The sequence below is a fragment of the Rissa tridactyla genome, chromosome 1 (genome assembly GCF_028500815.1).
Source record: "Rissa tridactyla isolate bRisTri1 chromosome 1, bRisTri1.patW.cur.20221130, whole genome shotgun sequence".
Taxonomy (NCBI): domain Eukaryota; kingdom Metazoa; phylum Chordata; class Aves; order Charadriiformes; family Laridae; genus Rissa; species Rissa tridactyla.
Genome location: NC_071466.1, coordinates 72,920,813 through 72,940,803, shown reverse-complemented (window position 1 = coordinate 72,940,803; position 19,991 = coordinate 72,920,813). Strand labels below are relative to the sequence as shown.

Below are 19,991 nucleotides of genomic sequence, written 5' to 3'. Positions count from 1 at the left end.
TATACCTAAATAAGTCTACATGCTCAGCACGTGAAGACCACCCAGCACAACCTATTACTGCCAAATTCAGTATAAAAGCGCGCAAAATGGAGAAAGTCTCCGTTTCTCTCAGCATCCACTCCGAGTAGAACACATTACAAGATCAAATTAGTATTTGTTACATGTAAGGAAAGTTGCAACTAGCAATTTCTTTCCATCACAAGAAAGGATATGCAACATATCCATGAAGTCATTTGATTCCTTCAAGGTTAGATTACGTCTTTTCTAAGAATATCCACCTCCACTTACAACAGATCAGAACTTTCAGAACATTTTAATAGTTGTAGTCTTGTAAGTGTTCTCCATGTGTACATACTGAATGTAAATAGTGCACCCAAAATATTTATCCGTTAGACCTTCTACATTGTTTTCACTGCCTAGTCTTCATCTTTGTTACAGCCCTCTGGAACACAATGACATTGTAACAATGCTTACAGAAAAAGGGTTATTGCATCTTTTTTTTAGGATGAGACATCCAGAGGAGATTTTATAAAATCCTCCTGTATACAAAATTCTTAGTTATTAGCCCTTTTGGAACACCAGCTAGAAAAGTTTGAAAGGTAAAATAATTTACATTGTTATTTTTTTCCATTAACTAGACAAAAGTCCATACTAATTAAATAAAAAATAACAATTCTTCAACAGTCTATTCAAGGTATCTTCCATGAAGCAGTTCAGTGGGAATTTCCATTAGATAGATGTTCTCCATGACGGTTATTACTGACATCCACATCTAGAAGCCAGGAATTAGAAGAAGAATTGCTTGTTGATTTACCATTTTAATACATTTTATCCATTACATTAATCCAAACTCTGGCAACAAAATTAATATTTATATATACTTAGGGTTCTCAAGATTTTTCTGTGTAAATAATCCTCCTAAAATGCTGTTTATATCCTTTTTTTTTTCTCCCCCCTCAAGACCAATTTTCTCCAGCTCAACAGAATTCTCTCAAAATCTAACTGTTTGTATTTTCTGAATGTCAGAATTAAGTCACACCACTCAGTCTGCTCTGCAGTGCAATACTAACACTACAAAGAATGGCATTAGAAGAAGCCTCGAATGGCGTAAAGGATTGTCAAGTGACAAACTAAGTCATTACTCACCAAGTAATGCTGTGGTTTCACCTGCGTCCTCTTTTAAACTGGTACATTGCAATACAGATTCATTAGTGGAAGAAGCTGACAATTCGCTTACTTCATTTCTGTCATCATCCTGTAAAGCAATACTCAGACTTCCGACTGAAACACTGCCACTTATTGATTCAGGTATTGGAACTTCAAGTACATCTTCAGGGTCCCCCTTCAAAATTAAATATATTTAATTGACACTTTTGTCTACCATTAGGCATCAACATTCCTCCATGTTACCAGTTTGTAACCTCACCTTATTGGAAAGAAGACCTTTTTTTGCCTATTATATGTGTGCTCATGGGTACAGTGTTGAGCAGCGCCTGCTTTCAATGTTCTTGTCTGACTGCACAGAAACAGAGCCAAGCAAAAGAAAAGCCGCTTTTTCAAAGCCACCCCAAAGCCAAGAGCAGCAACAGGAGGAGTGAACCCAGCCAGCCTTTTGGATGGATGGAATATTTCAGCAGCAACAGTATTGTTGCAGGCTGATTAAGAGCAGGCTCAGCACATACAGAGCCTTCAACTGAGCAAATCTATTGATCCTTTATGAGTTTGTGGAAGCCTCTGTTTTTTCATGATAGTAGCTGGGCAAGCTTAGACTTTTTTTTTTTTAAACTTGGGTGAGCAAATATTTGACATGAGAACAAACTTCCCTCCTCCTCTATCTCCAGCCCAACTTTAAGTCTGTTCCAAAAACGCAAATATGCTGGCTTGTCACTTTGCAGGAACACACCACCTGCAGCACAGGCAAAGGAATTTATGTCACCTATTGTATAGCATGAGCTATTTCTGATCCATCCTGAAAGTTAATTTGAAGTCCTACATGCACAATTCTGTTCCTAAAATTAAACAGACTACCTTCACTAAGCCATTGCCATTGATATCCTGACATTATTTATACATAAGCAAGTATACTGTGGTACAAGTAGCTATTTTGTGGGCTTCATAATGAGTATTTTTCCCCTCCTCAAACAATTAGCAAAGGCCCATCTTAAGAAATTCTAAGCCAATTCTTTCTCTAGCACCAAAGCAGCGTATTTCAAAATGTACTGAATATTAATAAGCTATAGAACTGCTACAATTGAATGCAAGTTAAGACACATGTGATATTAATCTCTACATGTGTGGGCAGGGGGCATTAGTGATCTTGGTTTCCAAAACTTAGGCAGTTAAATAAGCACTGAAACTACAAGATTCAGCAATGCTCTACTGACAGTCAGACATGCTGAACTGCAGTTGTTTTTCCTGGAAGAAACAGCATAACGCAGAACTAGACCATCACTGAAAAACTCTTTACAAGACAAAAGCCAGGTAATAGGACTCCTTTCTACTTCAAGCCTTGAAAAATATTGATGCATCTGAAGCATTTGTTTTCCATAGAACTGAACTGAGCCTTCAGCCTCTTTGCAGAAGGTTTAGTAGATTTCTGTAATACAGCTGCACGTTCTTGTCTGCAGTTATGTCACTCAGCAAGCGCACTGCTCAAAGAAGCTGCCCTGCTCTTCGCGCTTTTTCTCCTCTTACATCAGTAAAAAATTCACACAATCACTCTACAAACTAAATTGTGCAACCTGGATCAGGCTGCAAACTAAGCCAGAAAAAAAAAAAAACCAAACACACACCACTGAATGATTTCCCACATTAGCAGCTTCAGTAGTACTTGAATGATTGATGCATGAGCAAGACACATTTCTCCCATTCCATCAGAAAAAAGAACTGGGCTTCTGTATTTAATATAATCCCATTCAACCTGCTTTCCAACATTCATTTTGCCTCACAAGCAGAGGAGGTATTACTCCTCCTGGTTACGCTTGGCATCAGTATCCTCTGCAACAGCATGAGCTCAGGGAATAGAAGTGTTTTGAAGGTTCTAGCATTTCAGTTTTCAGACCGTATACAAAAGGATATATCCTTTTGCACATAACACAAGTTACATCAACTCCAAAAAATTGGAAGTGCGCAAAAAATAAGCTGCTAGCATAACAATATTACAGTAATAATAGCTATTTCACATGATAAAAAGATTGCAATTCTTGGGTAATGTCTGACTTAATACACAGAAGCACCACAATCTGGTGTGTGTGTATATATATATATCACATAGCAAGAGTATTGTCACCTTTGACAAAACCAAAAAAATTCATAAAAATCTTCCATAGGTCTGGTAAGTCTCTGACATGAAATAAGAGGAAAGCTAGTTCAAAATGCAGACCTAGTCTATGAAAGGAAGGTCCCTGAAACCAAGGAGCACCCCTATTTTCCAAAGATCTCTGGTACATCGGTAGAAGAGAAGTACATTCATGCCTATGGCATTTTAGTGGAACTCAAGACTATTTATCAACAGTGACCAAGTAACCTACCGCATGTGTCTTCATCTCTCTTTTCTGGTGCTGTCAGAAAGAAATGAGAGCACATCATTTTCTCTACTTAACCAATCTCTGGTGAATGTCTTTAGGAAGATTCTAAGTACTGGCTTGCTTACAGGGATAAAACACTGAGAGCATATGTGGAAGTACACAAACACTCAAGATTAAAAAAAGACCTATAGTTTCTTCCTTTGAATCGCAGTTCTCAACAAGATCAAATATATGCTCTAAATCTACTGAATTAAGTTATGTTTTTGCAGCTTGGGCAAATTGCAAATTGCACCTCTGCTTCAATTTCCTTACTATCATCAGCTGGAAACAGAAAAAATTGGTTATCACAGAAGAGTACACAGAGGATTCATAAGCTGGTTGATACACTGTTTAAGCTCTTACCCATAAGATTCCCTTATTTTTCTGGTTCTCGCTCAACTACCCTTGCATCTTTGCCCAGCTTCTTCAGCCTCATCAAGTAACAACTGTTCTCATTCTGAACAGCTACATGAAGTCTTGCCTCCTGCACTGTATTTCTACCTGGAAGATTAAAGCAAGTGTGCAACATACCCAGTATCCCAAAGCTTTGATAACGTCTAGTTTACACATTGGACAAGTTCGGTGGTCCAAAAGCCAAGGGTCAATGCACGTTCTATGGAAGATGTGCCTAAGGAAAAGAAACGCCCTTTAGAACTTATCATGAAGGTCGCACACCTTTCCTTCAAACGATGTGCAAATTACTACAATAAAAAAAATAAACCCATTCCTTCATAACCTTGACAGTTAGGTACTGCTTGATTTACTAGGACAGACATAGCTCTGGAAGGATCTTCTTTCATGCTAGCTTTCTGAAATAAGATATGTCACTAACCACAAGGACACCACACAGCTACCAGTTCAACAGTATACAGTTCTAACTTAATATTAAGAAAGCTCTGCTTCACTCCTATACTTCTCCCCATTGCTCCTTTATCCCCACACAGATATGAAGTGCTACGTGATCTCCCAGTGCCCTCCAACATTTAACAGGGGATACAAACAAACTTCAGTTCTGCCAACAGAGTTTCAGAAGAGTTTCCAGAAAGGTCATCACACGTTTCTTAGGGAAAACACACTAAAGAAGAAAGAATATTTACAGCAACTTACTTGCATGGCAGAATTCGAACCGTGTCTTTCAGTTTATAGTTCTCAATGCACACAGCACAGTTTTCCACATCAACATCTAAACCCTAAAGATGACAACACATTTAAATGCATTACATCCATATTTCATTACAGAACAAGCTTTTTGTAATAGCTAGCTTCACAGTATGTAAAATGTACAAGAAGGTTTAGCAAATAAAAACCATCTTCCTCATTTAATTCAAGCTTCCACCAAGAGGTGATTCAAACAAGTAATACCAAACATTAAAAGCAGACAAACTCAGATTTTCTAATTTAAATAGTGATACATGGTACCTGAAGTAATTTTTTAAGTCTCAAACATTGGCTTTGTTCATGGGAGCAAATTAAAATTTCAATTTGAAGTAACTACAAAACAAAGAAATCTTAAAAGATGTCAGCTTAGATGAAAGCGCACGATCTCATTCTTAACTGATGGTCACAAGGACTTGCAAGTGCTTAAGCAGGACGAGATTCTGGGATTGAATACTGCAAGCTTCTTCCCAACTTTTTTTTCCTTTTTTTTCTACTATATCCTAGCAGATATCCCTTGGTAGCTAGAAAAGAACTGAAATATGCCATTTGAGTTTGTGTTTAAAACTTCTCTCCAAGCTCACACCAGGGAGACAGTCAAAACACAGTATTTCCCCACCTCAATTTATTTCTTTCCAAGGGTTAAAATATTTTTCCTAACAGATCTTACTGCCTTCTTGAAGCCATGCTTATAGTTGCAATGCAAATATGATGGATATCTCCAAATACAAGAGAAATAATTCAATGTTAATTGGGTTGTATAAAATGTAACTATTAGAAGAACAGACAGTGGGCCAGCTTCTTCCCTTTCATCCCCCACAAAATAAGTACTTTGTATTTTACTGCTTACTGAAGCACTTGAATTTCATTATCACAAACGCTCAAATGAATTAATATTGCAAGTAAACTTTCAAGTTAAAGGCAAGTTTTACCCTCCTTCGCATGCTATCAGTATGCATAATTGATGCCTTAAATTCCCAAGTAAATCAATTTAAGACTGTTTTTTCACGTAAGCAAAGTTAAGACAAGTATTTATTCTATAACAAATATTTTTTTGTTCTGTACAAGAGGTAAAGTCCAAGCATACCATATGTAGCACATACAAATGAGTGTCCATTTTACAATAATCCCATAAGCTTCTCAAGAAAGATCTACATGATAGGAAATACACTTTTAAAATATTGACCCATTTTTAGTTAAATACCTCAAACACAAGTAAAGTGATAACAAAAGAGCGTACTGTGTCACAATAAAAGAAATATACTGTTTTAGTCATAATGGCTGAAAGGAAATATTTAAAGAAAAAGATGCACATTTACAGAGTAGACGGGACTGTATTTCCAGATAAATTTACATTAGTTCATGAGAGTACCTCTGCATCATTAAGTTACATACATTAGAAGACATGATTTACCAAGTAGAAAACCTCTATTTTAATAGAGATATTTTAATCTAATCTCATTCTACTTTGATTAATTAACATGGCATTCACAGTTACAACCAGCATACTACGTAACAACTTAATTAACTTCCCCCATTTTATTTATTTTAGTCAAGGGTATATTATTGATAGGAAGCAAACCACTTGCTACGCTGCAAAAACTTATAATACAAATCCTCGTTAGAGGTTTACTCAACATCGACTTAAAAAGCAGTTAAGAGCTTCCTCGTGGTTCTCACCATAGGTTTCATCATGGCCCTTTTACATCCATTTCTTCCTATGCTGAGGTTACGCTTTGATACTGTTTTACACAAGTTTTGGTTCAATTCCATCTTTCTTGATCTCCGATCTCACCATTGTATGAACAGATGTATGAACATCCTTCCGTTCACAGCTTGAAACAGATTACTTTGATGAAATTTAGAATATAATTAAAAGTAGCAAATACTCCTAAAATGCTACTTAAACATGCTGAATGCATAAGAGGAAAAGAGGCAAGTTCAAAGACAGTTGAGGTTTTTTTTCATTTCAAAACTGATTTACTAAGTGAAGGACATATTCTCTGGAGCATGTGATCTAGCTGAAGAGCTCCTGTTGAACCACAGCTTTTAAAGTTCTTACTCAAAAATGTCCTATCACCTTAGTTTTAGTCAAGAATAAAAAAAAAAAATCCTTGTTTTTCATCTCTAAGCAAGTAAGTCCTTAAGTAAAAAGTAATCAAATAAGACAAATAAGGGTGAGAAAAACGTCTATGTAGTAGCAGAAGTCTAGCCATAAACTAATTCAGCATCTAGGATCAGAGCTGCCTGAAACTCCAACTAAAATAATATTTTCTTTCAAAACCTTGGCTTTTCCTACTTCAGTTATTCTAATACAGCTATGAGCTTAGGCCGTATGCTGTCAAAGCTAACTTTTTGAAAGCTGTTTAATTTTTAGAATAGATTTGTTTTAATACATAGAAATGTACTCCTAAAAAATTTATGCTTCAATTAAGTCTATACAGTTCCTTAATGTTTTGTATGTCAACAGATGAAACAAGTGTTTCATTTTTCAAAGCTTTTTAGATTTCTAAGGCCTTCTGATCAATAAAAAGATGAATGTTCTTTTAAGAAAACAAAACATTACATCAGCTGTAAGAACTGTGCAATCAATAGGTCCTAGGAAGTATTTTGCAATCTGCTTGTTGATGTTTTCAAGTGCTGATAAGGTTGTTAGTGTTTCCTCATCCTTACAATATCAGCCCTGTAGTCTCCTGCAACATTCTGTTCAACCAGGTATTACTTGCAACAAAACAGCCTCACATTTCATAAGTAGTTCAAATTTGACTCTTCAATTTTAAACTTGGCCTTCTAAGCAAAGCTGCTAAAACGAGCCTAAAACTGTAAGAGCCCCACTGCAATTACATTGTGAGAATTTTAGTTTAAATTCTATAAAGACATTATAACAGGTTTTAAATCATACAGCAATAACCAGAGCCACTGAATTACCTTTTCTCCACGTTTCACAGTATGCAGCTGAAGCTGGCTGATTGCTTTCTTGGTTTCTTTCCTATGTCCCTTGAATAAAGATTTTAAGTATTAGTGCACAAGTTAGTTTGAAGAGTTACAATTCAAAGCTTTTAAATACTTTCCGTGTGGATTAGTAAATCTTCTGAATGCATTTAAAGATTCATTTCTGGCTAGCTAATTCATTTACATGAATCCATCAGATGTTGAAGAACTGCAAGTCTGGTATTCTTCGGACGCAGTAGCAAGTATTAGCTATAGGTGTAGCGCTCTTACAACAAACTCAACTAGTACAGAACTACACGGCCCAAGCTGACATACGTAGCCTCGTACCATAACTGCTTGCATTAAGGGCCATCCTGCACAGGTAAATTGACACTAATTTTGGCTTTAGAGGCATCAGAGCTGAAACGACAGCCATATAACCAGACCTTCTAGTCAGGCAAGCCCATGAGCAAGTACACGGTAGGTTTTGCACAAGCTTGAGAGAAGGTGGAATCCTGCCGAGCAGCCTACAGCTGGCCACGAGGTCAAAAGGCTGCTTGTAGCTATTAATGCCTCCCCTCAGTTCGGCACTGTCTCGGCACATTATACAAAGCTTTGCACTGAAAGGACACATTATGCAAAGGAGATGACAAGAAAGGCTTAACAGACATGAGACACCATACTGGACTTCTATACAGTAACAGTCCTAATTATGCTTAGAGAGGGAAGCAAGAAAAGAAAGCAGTACTGTATTCCAAGACAAAGTGCTAGCTACTGCTGGAAACTGAGAAACTAAGCACTCCCAATTAACAGATGTTGATCTGCCTAGCAGCAGCCCTCACTGATAAAATACCATAAAGGAATCCAGAAAAAACGCAATGGCAGCTTTTCTCTGTAATGGTAATTACAGCGACTCACAGCATTTTACAAACTTATAGTATTGACAATGGGGGTTTTTTTTATTATTATTTTTTTATGGTGTTAGAAAGAATTAGTCTGAAAGTTCTCTCAGGAACAAACGGACAACCAGCAGCAGTCTATTCCACCCTCTGATCAGCTCAGGGTTGTCTGCACAGTCCTTTAATCTTCAATATCAAGGAGGTCTTCCAAAGATTTACCGCTAAACTGATGTTAGAATAAATCTTATCATACCCATCTTCACCTTCTATTACCAGCTGCGCACAGTAACTTGCTGTGAAGCACGGCATACTTAACTCCCGAGTTTTAATTATACTGGAGTCAATAAGCCAAGCAAAATAACATTTGGGCTAGAAAAGTGGCTTTTTGTTTCCAAAATTCTTTTAAGACACCTAATGATATTTCTTGACCAAGATATTCACAACATTTTCAAACTTTGAATAGTTTTATCATTTTTTGTTTTCATTGGCCATTTCAAAAGGAGAATTGAGAAAAGTGGTATAACCTTCTAATGCTACACAATTTCATTTAAGAAGCACTTAGACGACAAACCCAATCACAAAATCTGTTAAGAGTTTGTGGTGCATACTTCTGGGAAACATCACATTCAACCTAAAAAACCATCTTAAAACTACTTACAAAGAATTTGAATTTCTCTTAGCATTAACTATCCTAATGCCAACATAACAGGAAGAAGCAACTTTCTTCTCAACCGTTACAATACAGAAACACACCCCTTTTTCTATAAATCCTTCTCCAAAGTTCTGTTTTTTTGAAGTATTCTCGGAACGTAAGTTCTGAGACTTAAAGCTTAGTAAAAATAAGATTCTAGGGAACCAACATTTCAAGCAGACTGGCAAGTTTAACCGATACAAAAGTCCCATGTGTTATCCTGTTACTGAAAAGAGAAATTGTTTTCCTAGAAGAGTCCTTAAGTCCTAATCAGAGCTCAGACTCCTGAAGGCAAACAAAAATTCCCTTCCCTCCCCCCTCAAACGTAGAATCTACATGTTTAAACAGAAGGCAGGGGAAGTCCACGTGATAAGCAGTCATTTGAAACTTTTTTTTTTCCTGAATGAGCATAAAAAAAAAAAAATGAGAGAACTGCTTGCAAAGAAAAACAAGTGCAATTTTCTCTTTCACTGTTAGTAGAGAACTGTGGTAGAACTGCTCATGACCGTGTGTGCTAGTTTTGGCTGGGGTAGAATTAATTTTCTTGGTAGTAGCTAATATGGGGCTGTGTTTTGGATTTATGCTGGAAACAGCGTTGATAATACAGGGATGTTTTTGTTACTGCTGAGCAGTGCTTACACAGAGTCAAGGCCTTTTTTCCTCCTCGGCCCACCTCACCAGCAAGCAGGCTGGGGGTGCACAAGAAGTCGGAGGGAACACAGCCAGGACAGCTGATCCCAACCGAACAAAGGGATATTCCATGCCATCTGATGTCACACTCAATATATAAAGGTTGGGGAAGAAGAAAGAAGGGGGGGACATTTGGAGTGATGGCATTTGTCTTCCCAAGTAACTGTTATGCATGTATCTCTTTCCTGGGGATGGCTGAACACCTGCCTGCCCATGGGAAGCCGGGAATTAATTCCTTGGTTTGCTTTGCTTGCGTGCGCAGCTTTTGCTCTACCTATTAAACTGCCTTTACCTCAACCCACAATTTTTCTCACTTTTACTCTTCTGATTCTTTCCCCCATCCCACCAGGGGGCACTGAGTGAGCAAGCGGCTGCATGGTGGTTAGCTGCCAGCTGGGGCTAAACCACTATGCCATGAAAGAAACTTAACCTATTTTTAAGAGCTGAAAAGCACAGGGAAGCACCATCCTAAGATATTTTAAAAGCTCAGCTGGACTAGGTCCTCAACAACTCCATGTAAGCAGCTATCTTGAGTGCAGGGGTTTGAACTAGATAGCCTCCAGATGTCCCTTCCAACCTAAATTATTCTATGAAGTACTTCCCCTCAGGGGAAAAAAAAATAAAGCTGACTTTTTTTTAACATATCAAAGAAGAACAGGGATTTGGAAGGGGCAAATTAAGGAGCAAAGTTATTCCTTCCTGATCTTCCCAGTACTCCCACCACTCTCAGTACTTCAGGTAGTCCAAAACAGCTGAATCACACCACACATGCTCCTTCTAGTCTGCTGCCATTCAGTATTCTACAGTGGAGTAGTAGGATTACAAGTATCAAAAGCAGGTTTTTTAAAGCAAAATTTTAAAATGAAAGTTTTAGCCCTAATTACTTGTGGGTCTTGAGGAAAAAAGCATATTACCACAGTACCTCTCCATTAGAAAAAAAAGATCTGGTTAGGGAAATTAGTACTTTCAGAACAAAAATTACTGAAGGAAAATTATTTTTCATGTCAAAAGGAAGGAAGTTAAGTTAGGTGACAAATCACACAAGAAGCTGCCTTTACTCAGTTGTTGACAAGTGGCTATATATATTTCCTACTACTTCATATAAGTATCTAGTAATTACTACTAGCCAAACTTGCGATACCAATTAGCACACTGCTCATTAGCCTCACTAACCATTACTGAGTAACATTCACAGATAATAAAGTAGCAAGAAGGCACAGATCTTCAAGAGTGCTTCAATAAACAAGCAAAGTTAGGCAACCGATTTGACATGAGAAGATGGTAAAGACTCCAAAGCATCATCATCTCCAATTACCTGGCTTCCAAACTGTGACCCTGTATACAGGAAACGTTGTATATAGTAAAATATGAGCCAAGCAAGTGATATAATCATCATGGTGATGAAGGCGATGGCCACAAACACAACCGACTGACCACTAATATATTCCTGCACGTGTCGCGTGCCAACAACAATAGTCATTTTTACTGGAATCCCTCTTCGTACTGGCTCCAATATCTCTATTCCTTTTGGATAGCCAACCATTATCACCACTGTATTTCCTGTTCCTGTTAGAGGGGGAAAAAGAAAAAAAAGTCAGTCACCACAGTAAAAATTTAGGCATTCTGGCTTGAGTGTAATTGGGGCCTCTTCAGTTAAGATAAGTGAGCAAAGTTATAGGAAAACCTCAGAGTTTTTTTCAGGCATAGCAGACTTGATATGAAGTTTACTAGTAAAGAACCCTCTATTTACTTTACGAAACTCTCAAACACAAGACAAACTTCAGCAGATGCACCTTTATTGTTCAAGGGCCCATACTCCTCATTCCACAGAGTGAGGTGGGATGTGGACGCCGTGAAAAGGAAAAAAAAAAACCAAACCCACACAAAACAGGCAAGTTATACACATCTCATCTTGAAGTTGCGTGAGTTCTAACATGCAAGTCAGGCACAGCTGGTCTTTCATTTGTTAGTGTGGGTATTTTAGCTGCAGCTGGAAACAGTATGTGAGTACCACAAAGAGAGACACATTCAATTAAGTTTGAATCTGAATTCGTAGCACAATTACATTGGAGAAGTGAACAAAAAGGAAAAAGATTCAGATATTTAATATTGAATTATATTAAACATTGAAATACCTAAAGACTCCTCAATACTAAATATTCAAAATGTAATGAGACTTCACAACAAGGACTTGTCAAGAAATACTTTGTGACTCTTTTGGGAGCATGGAACCAAAGGATTTTTCTATTCTATTAGAACTCAAGAGCCCTCAATCCACATGAAAAAGCACCTAATTCCAAAAAAAACTTTAAGCACCGTACTGCACCAAAAATGATAAAATACTGTCAAGACCAACTAGCAGAAACCACAGATCCTCTGTGACTAGATTTTTACTCCATTTTGTCTAGAAGCATCTCCAGTATTGTCTCAGAAATATCTAACCTAAGTATTACAAAATAAATTACAAACAAATGTCACCTTTTCACTGGTCTATGCTATGTTTATTGGAATAGTTCTTACTTTGTGTGTACCAACACTGCTATACACCCTTGATAAGTCATGGCTTTATAGCTTGCTTTGCATTCCTACAAAAAAATGAGAGAAAGAAAAAAGTGAAAAAGACAAGAAGTGAAACTAAGCTTGAGTCAGAGAGAAAGTAGAAGAAAGAAGAGAGGGGTTTTCCTAGCTGGAAAGCTACAGCTGTAATGTCACAGCTACCTTTTTAGATTCACAAGATTACCTACCTGCAACAAGACCTCCCACTGAAGACCTAAAGCCTTTTTGCCTCCCAGCTGTGTTAGATTCACTACTGAGAAGCTATGTCAACAGAAACGGTTGCCTAATTTATAACATTACCTCAAGTGGGGATTTTCAAAACTCAAAGCAGCATTCTGGACTCACCCACCTCTCTGCCTACTAAGACAAAGAGTTATTTTGCATGAAATATTTAAAACAGACTCCTTTAGCTGAGAATGGTTCTGGCTGTGACATCTCATCAACCTGGTCACTCCACTACCATGGCAAGGGGAACATGCAGAAGCTTCATTTCTGTACATAGCAGCTCCTCCCTCCATAAGGTGCAGACAGTCAGCTGTGGATGAAACACTAAAGGTTCCAGTTACTAGTTGAATAACCTTCCTGTCTCAGTGCCAGTTACCCTTTTTCAGCTTCACCTTATGCAACCATCCCACTTCTGGTCACCTACCGTAAGAACCATTACACCCGCCTGCCAGATCCAGGCCCAGCAAGAGAGGAGATTTCACAAACAGGGCTACCTTTCTCCAAGTTTTGAGGATGGTGCAGAGAGACAAAGAAGATGCTACCGGGGAAAGGCTCAACTCTCGCCTCCCCTCAGACAGTCCACTCGGCTCGTCAGCAGCGCCCACCCAGCACGTATTGCCTTGCCTGGTGGGTGCATTAGGAGACACGAAGCAGCAAAGCTTAAGACCAACAGGACAAACCCACAAGCAACTTGGCTCCGCCAATTAGTCCTACTCACCAACAACGTGCCGATCCACATGATACCACAAGTCCAAGCACACTAAAAATTGGTTAATTAATATTATTGTCCTCTCTAAACCAGCATGAAAGCATTACCAGAGAGACTCAGGAATCTCGTAGAAAAGAGTGTGTGAAACACTCCTTGCTTTCTGACCCTGCACAACACCACCAGGAGTTAACAAGAAAAGAACGTAAGAAGGTAGGAATTTATCTCATATTGCTGAGAACTGTTATCAACATACCTGAATCATGAGATTAGGGCTTATGTCCTTAACCAACTGTAAGAGTTACAAAGGGGTGCCTACGGATGGCTAGTGAACACTATAGGAGTGCTGGAAAGATATATGTGGTTTCATTCAGGCTTGGGGAAGAAAAGAAAGTTTCAAGATTAGAGGCAGCTTGGATTTTACAATCAATAAAGGTTTCCTTCTCAATCCTGAAATCTGAGTCAGTTTAATCCTGCTCTCTAGTTCTCTGCATGATTTCTAACAAAGAAGTATTTAAAAACCCCACAACAATCAGTAATGCCTTTCTCGGTTTTATCACTAGCATGTCCAACTATCAGCCAGTTATTTCCTTGAAATGGCAGTCAGGATACTTTTGTGCAATGGCTGCTAGACACTGTGACACCTTCTCGTTTTAGAACTAACACAAGCACGCCATACATTTTTAAATAAGTGACCATTAAAAGCATTTTAACAGTTTTAAAGACTTGGTGATGAACCTGCCATTAAAAATACATGCAACCAAACACAACAGCCTTGAAGGTCATGAGACAGAAGAAGGGGAAGAAGAAAAAAAAAATTGCGATCCACTATTACAAAAGGAACAAGAGCAGTCTCAGAGAAGCAGTTGCCCTGAGCAGCCTGTAAGACTAAGGGCTTTAACTCATTCCTCACTAATTTTAGACTTCTGTTCTGAAACACATTATTCAGAGTCTGAAATGCTGTTGAGTCATTCCATCAGCTTCTTCAACTGCAACACAACTCGGAGACCTCAAATCACACTTACAAAAGAACTCCAAGTGTCACATACACATAACTACTGAGAGCATGTTTTGTCGGCTTTACCTTTCTGTAACTTCCTAATTTTGCAGTAAATAACCACATTTTTACTCTCCTAGCGTAAACTTGTTTTCTTTTCTAGGTTTGAGTGATGCTTCAGTGGAATCAGATAGATTTGAAATTTGGTATGTGCTTTTTTGTTTTAACATTATCATCCAAATAAAGCAGTGAGAGCTGGCAGATCCTTAGGATACCTGGAAAGGAGGACAAATTTGAAACTCTGAAGATGAAGGTATGTTTCCTGACAATGTGCCAAGATCAATTTTGCTGCTAGTATTGCTAGTCTTCTCTTGAAAAAGGAAACCAACACTCTCCCGATGAGGAAAAGAAAAAAAAAAGTAGCACAGATATAGATCTTGATTCCCAGCATCCCAAACTATCACTTTTATTCCCATTCATGTCTGCAGATAACAAAGATCATTTCCATCATTCGGAAACCAATTGCAGACACACTCTAGTTTTTGTCCTCATGAGAAACACCAGAAAGCTCCCAGAGTTTGAGTACCTTGGTACTCAAATGTTTGAGGTCAGTCCTTAGATCTGTTTAAGCATAGGCACCCTACTAACATTGTCACAATTAACACTGGGTGTTCTTTTTAGCTCCTTGTCCAAATAAATGTCTCTGATCTTCACCAAATGCTTAACAGTACACTAGCCATCTGACAATAAGCTTTGTCTCGACCATCTACTCCAACCTCATCTCACCGAATCCCTGGTGTGTGTTGTGTTTTCACCTGCCCCAGGAAGGAGGATGCATATCCAGAAGACTCAAGTAGTCAGGCAATCGACACTGGCATACATTCCTCTTTCCATATGGGTTTCTAACATGTATGCCCTCCTACGTATAAAATAGGTATAAGCATTTTGAAGTTACTCCTGCTTCTTTAGAACAACATAGCAGCTCAACATCACACAGTCACTGTCTGAGTTAAGCAAGCCACTGATGTCAGTTCTGTCCTTTCAGCAGTACCAGAACCTTTCAGTAGAAAGCATCAGTAATACAGAAGTTATGCACCACTTGAGAATCCTAAGCAGTGCTGAAAGGAATGTAGCAAAGAGTTGAACTACATGCCAAAATAACCCTAACTCTGCTGCTCTGGAGCTGGCATGAACTTACAGAATCATGAGTATAAAGTCGTTCACATCTGTTTTGTTCAATATACCTGCATAAAAAACACATGACAATGAATGAAAGAACTAGTTGGGTGTATTCTGGCAAAGCTGACCATTTTCTTTACACAAAGTCATACACTCAAGTCCCAAGCTTCCCTTAAACCCACAAGCCATACACAAAAGCTGCACTCCAGACCTATCTCAAACTATTGTAGCCAGTCCTCCTTCCTCCCTTCCCCCTGTGTGTCAAGCACAATCATATTTTATTCCATAGTCTTCAAGGTACCAAATTTATGTTCTTATCAGGATCACCAAACCCTAGGTTGAGAAGGGATTCAGAGATGGCTGGATGCCCAACATGAAGTATAACATAAAAAACCCCAGAACCAGAAGACCCTTTTTTCTTCCCACTACAGTATACCCCTGCCTCCCCCTAATTTCTCAACCAGCACTGAGCCTCTAACTCTCCTTAGTCTGCTCTCCACAATACTCCACACCTTGCCTCTCCAGATTCTTCAAACTCCTCTCCAACCCACTCCCAGCTAATATTTACATACAATACTTATTTTGGTTTTGGAAAAAATGTGAAGCCTCTGTATTATATTAAGTTCACCACCACTATCAAAAATGAACAGCGTTAAGACTACCTGCCATGCCTATATTCCTGTAAAACTAACGTTTGAGTTTATACTTTTCAGATTGAATAACTGATGTACAACTCCTTGAGTCATTTGGGTAAAATGAGTATCTTCCACTGGAAAAAACCTCCTCAGACACATGTGAAGTTGTTTTGCTATTTCTTCCCTCAAGAAGGGAAGTAAGTCATCCAGCATTTTGAACAACATAATTCGGGCAGAGAGCAAAGGCCTGAAAAACATGAGACACACAGCAGAGTCATATTTGAAGAACCTTTTTTGGAAGGAGGGACAGGACTGCAAGGCTACAGATTCGAACTCTCAGCTCTCCTATTCCTGTTCCCTACTCACTGTACACACGAAGCTCACAAGGTACCCATGAAAAATAACTAAACTGCAGAGCATTTGGAATATTTGTCCTTTATCAAATGATTTGACACCAGCTAACGCAAATCACTTCTTTGCCTAATCAAGAATCTCTCTTTTTACTTAAATTGGAGTATGTCTAAAAACACCAAAAAAACCCCACCACCACCACACATGCACCACACACACGCATCACATGCACATGTCAGAAAGTTCAAAGGCTAAGTTTTTCAGAAGGAGAATGAAAAGATGAAACTTTGAGATCAGAAAAGTTACCCACTTATCACCCTCGCGTAATTCAGGCTGCACCTCTATCAGCCATAACCATTGCTCCATCTCACACCATTTTCAGTGCCACTAATTGCAAATCCATTAAGTGGATGTTCCTTATGCATGTAACTCCACTCCTTAGTTACAGCTCTGAAGACTTCCCAGAGTATTTATTCTTCCTCACAAAAACAGGGTTTGTTTCCTCATGTGTCAGTTCACAAATCCCTTCCCAGGAATGGCAAACGGATCCTATAAAATACAGCTTTACCTTCCACGTTCTTCCTTGCCTGTCTTCCACGGACACCCACACACACACACTTCAAAAAAAACAAGATTTAAAACTCTAATTCTTCCCTATATTACCAAAGTACACTGATAAATTTAAGTATTTACATGCCTAAAAGTTCTATCCATGAAACAAAGATTTGTGACCCCAGCAGAGCTAGTGATTATGTTGTGACATATTATTATATTCCTACCCCTTCCAAATCACCCTGAGGTTGCCCCTACATTTACAAAGTTAATATAAATAAGTACAAATGTATTCTTGTATATATACTATACTAAATCACACCCTTTACATAGGCAGAGCTTTTATCAGCAACATTCTGTCAGTTAAAGAAGAAAAAAGCCAACGAGCAGTCAGGGAGCACTTTTCTTTATACCACTCATAGATGTAACTATACAAGCAAGTCCAAACCTGAGCATAAGCCCAAGAAGGTCTTCTGCAGCACAGAGATGACAGCAGAAAAGAGAAAATCATAAAAATTTCATAAAACAAGCAAGATGATAAAAGGAGGAAGAGATTCCACAAAGAAGCAAACAATGTTTATGAGAGGCTATGAGGGGACATGGAAAGGACCATGGGAAAATTTCCACAAGGAAGAAAAAAATTTCGTACTGTTTGACCAATACAGAGTGACTGAAAGAAAAAAAAAATCTGTCAGCTGGTATGGAGAGAAGAATTATTACCCAAAGTACCTTAATTGCCACATGGGATCAAAATCAAAGGTACATCTTACCTAGCATCCCACCTCCGCTTTCACAGTGCATTATGAATGCAAGAGATGGGTCAGGCTCATCTACCCAAGCAGGCAACAGACTAAGAGGAACGGTAATCACACTTCCAACCTCCAGGTTGGTGCCACTTGGTATTACAAGAAGAGAGACTTGTTTTCCGCCCGATATATCATACGTGCTATGAAGCAACAGCTCCCTAACTGAGATTTTCAGCTCACTATATTAAAGAAAGTAAGTTTGTTTTCTTTAGAAATGCATTACAGTTCTACTTCACCCGAGTCCCTGGTCTTACCCTTCCTCATGATCAAGAGCAACAGCCTGGGCATTAACAAACTCATTGTACCAGGAACACGCGAAACATATTTGCACCATTTTTTACTTAAGTTTGCTTCAGAGGAGTATCCTCCTCTGAAGACCTTCCAGTTCCTCGAAGTCTACAAACAGATTTTATAGCAGAGTTTTGAAGGTTCCCCCTGCCCCCCCCCCGTCTTTGATTTAAGCAGTAGATGTTGTCATGCTCATAAAAACCCAGCAAGACTTCAGTGTCACAGCCCAAGCAGGAACTGCAGCGGCAGAACATCTCGGTTCTTATCTCGGTAAAAAATCACAGGTCCCTTCTGCAGGCTACAGACCATCGGCACGCTCAGACAAGCCAAGCCGACATCCTCTCCAGGCTTCGGTTCTCCTCCTGCATTCACAAGCCTTTAAGAATTACCTGATGCTTACACCTCTTCTCCCAGCCTTTACAGACCTGCGCAGGAGAGGGCGATGAAGCTATTACAACAAAACCTGTACCGAAAGCTGCCTTCAAACAGCTACGGCCATGCTTCACAAGCACCAGAAGGCATCTTCGGGATACCTGGCACATTTCCCCACAGCCTGCGGAAAACGGCCTACCTGTCACCGCTGTAGCTGTTCTGCCGGGGGGGGTAGAAAGGGAAAAGGTAGTTCTAAATGAAACCATAAACCCCGTGTCGTTGTCCTCCCCCCACCAACCCCCCCGCCCAAAGCTTCCGACCGCAGCCTGTCACACGGCCGCCCGTCCCCGTGCCTTCACCGCATCTCCTCCCCGACACCCGGGCTGCGACTCGGAAGGCAGAAACCGGTCCCTGCGTTCACCAAGTGGGGTTTAAAAGGAAGAGGAAACAAAAACCCGGCTCTTTGCACCATTTTTACGGGGATTTCTGCCTCCCCCCCTCTCCCGCTCCCGCCATCCCCATCCCTCGCCGCGCTCCCGCCCCACCGAGGGGGACCGGCGCCAGACAAAGCCACCCCCCGCCCCCCCCCGCCTTCGGGTCCCCACACCTCCCAAGCCCCTTCCCCGCTCACCCACCGAGGTGGGACATGGAGACGGTGCTGTTGCCGAAGCGAGCTTCGTTGTAGATGACCACGGCGGCCGCCCGCTTCCGCGCCGCGTTGGTGACCTTGTCCTTGAAGGTGCAGCCGCCGCGGGCCACCAGGGCGATCCAGGGCGGCGGGTCGCCCTCGGGCGAGGGCCCGCGGCCGCCGGGCGGCAGCGGCACGTCGTAGTCGGTGTCGGCGGCGCAGCCTTCCATGTGGCGGGGGGAGGCGCCGCGGGGGATGCCCACCAGGCCCTGGGCGCTCTCCTTGGGCGAGCTGTCGCCGTAGCGGCCGCTCTCCGTGTTGCCGCGCACCGTGCGGTTGCTGAGGGGCTCCACGTAGGCCGTGCTCACCCACGCCGTGTACCACTCCAGGGCCCGCGCCCCCTCGCCCACCGGCCACCCCAGCGCCACCAGCGCCGCCGCCACCAGCGCCAGCCGGGCGCGACGCACCATGGCCCCGCCGCCGCCGCCACGCGGCCCGCCGACAACGGGAGCGGGAGGAGGAGGAAGAGGCCGCGCCGCCGCGCCTCAGCTCTGCCCCGCGCCGCGCAGGTAAACCCCCCCCTCCGCCACCGCGGCCGCCCCGCTGCCCGCCCCAGGCGGAGCCGGCCCGCCGCCGCGGCTAATGGCGAGGGGGAGGCCGGGCCGCCCCGCCCCGCCCGCGCGCGCAGGCGCGGCCCCGCCCCAGCGGAAGGGAAAGGGGGCGGGGCTCTAATTCTCCCCGCCCCCTCTCGCCGGCGGCCCCGC

The 19,991-nt window shown here is 40.9% G+C and overlaps 1 protein-coding gene across 2 annotated transcripts; it reads right to left on the bottom strand.

Moving 5' to 3' along the window:
* Positions 1–441: 441 nt before the first annotated feature.
* RNF149 (ring finger protein 149) lies at positions 442–19,871 on the bottom strand. Of its 2 annotated transcripts, XM_054215453.1 has the most exons (8): positions 19,235–19,870; positions 11,248–11,498; positions 7,650–7,718; positions 4,674–4,756; positions 4,098–4,194; positions 3,531–3,560; positions 1,147–1,342; positions 442–772 (listed from the first exon to the last, which is right to left on the bottom strand). In XM_054215453.1, the coding sequence occupies exons 1-8, from the start codon at positions 19,695–19,697 to the stop codon at positions 714–716; spliced, it is 1,248 nt and encodes a 415-aa protein (XP_054071428.1). In that variant the 5' UTR covers positions 19,698–19,870; the 3' UTR covers positions 442–713. The 2 variants fall into 2 exon arrangements, with proteins under 2 accessions (XP_054071428.1, XP_054071436.1); XM_054215461.1 differs by lacking the exon at positions 3,531–3,560 and having other exon boundaries at positions 19,235–19,871.
* Positions 19,872–19,991: the final 120 nt, after the last annotated feature.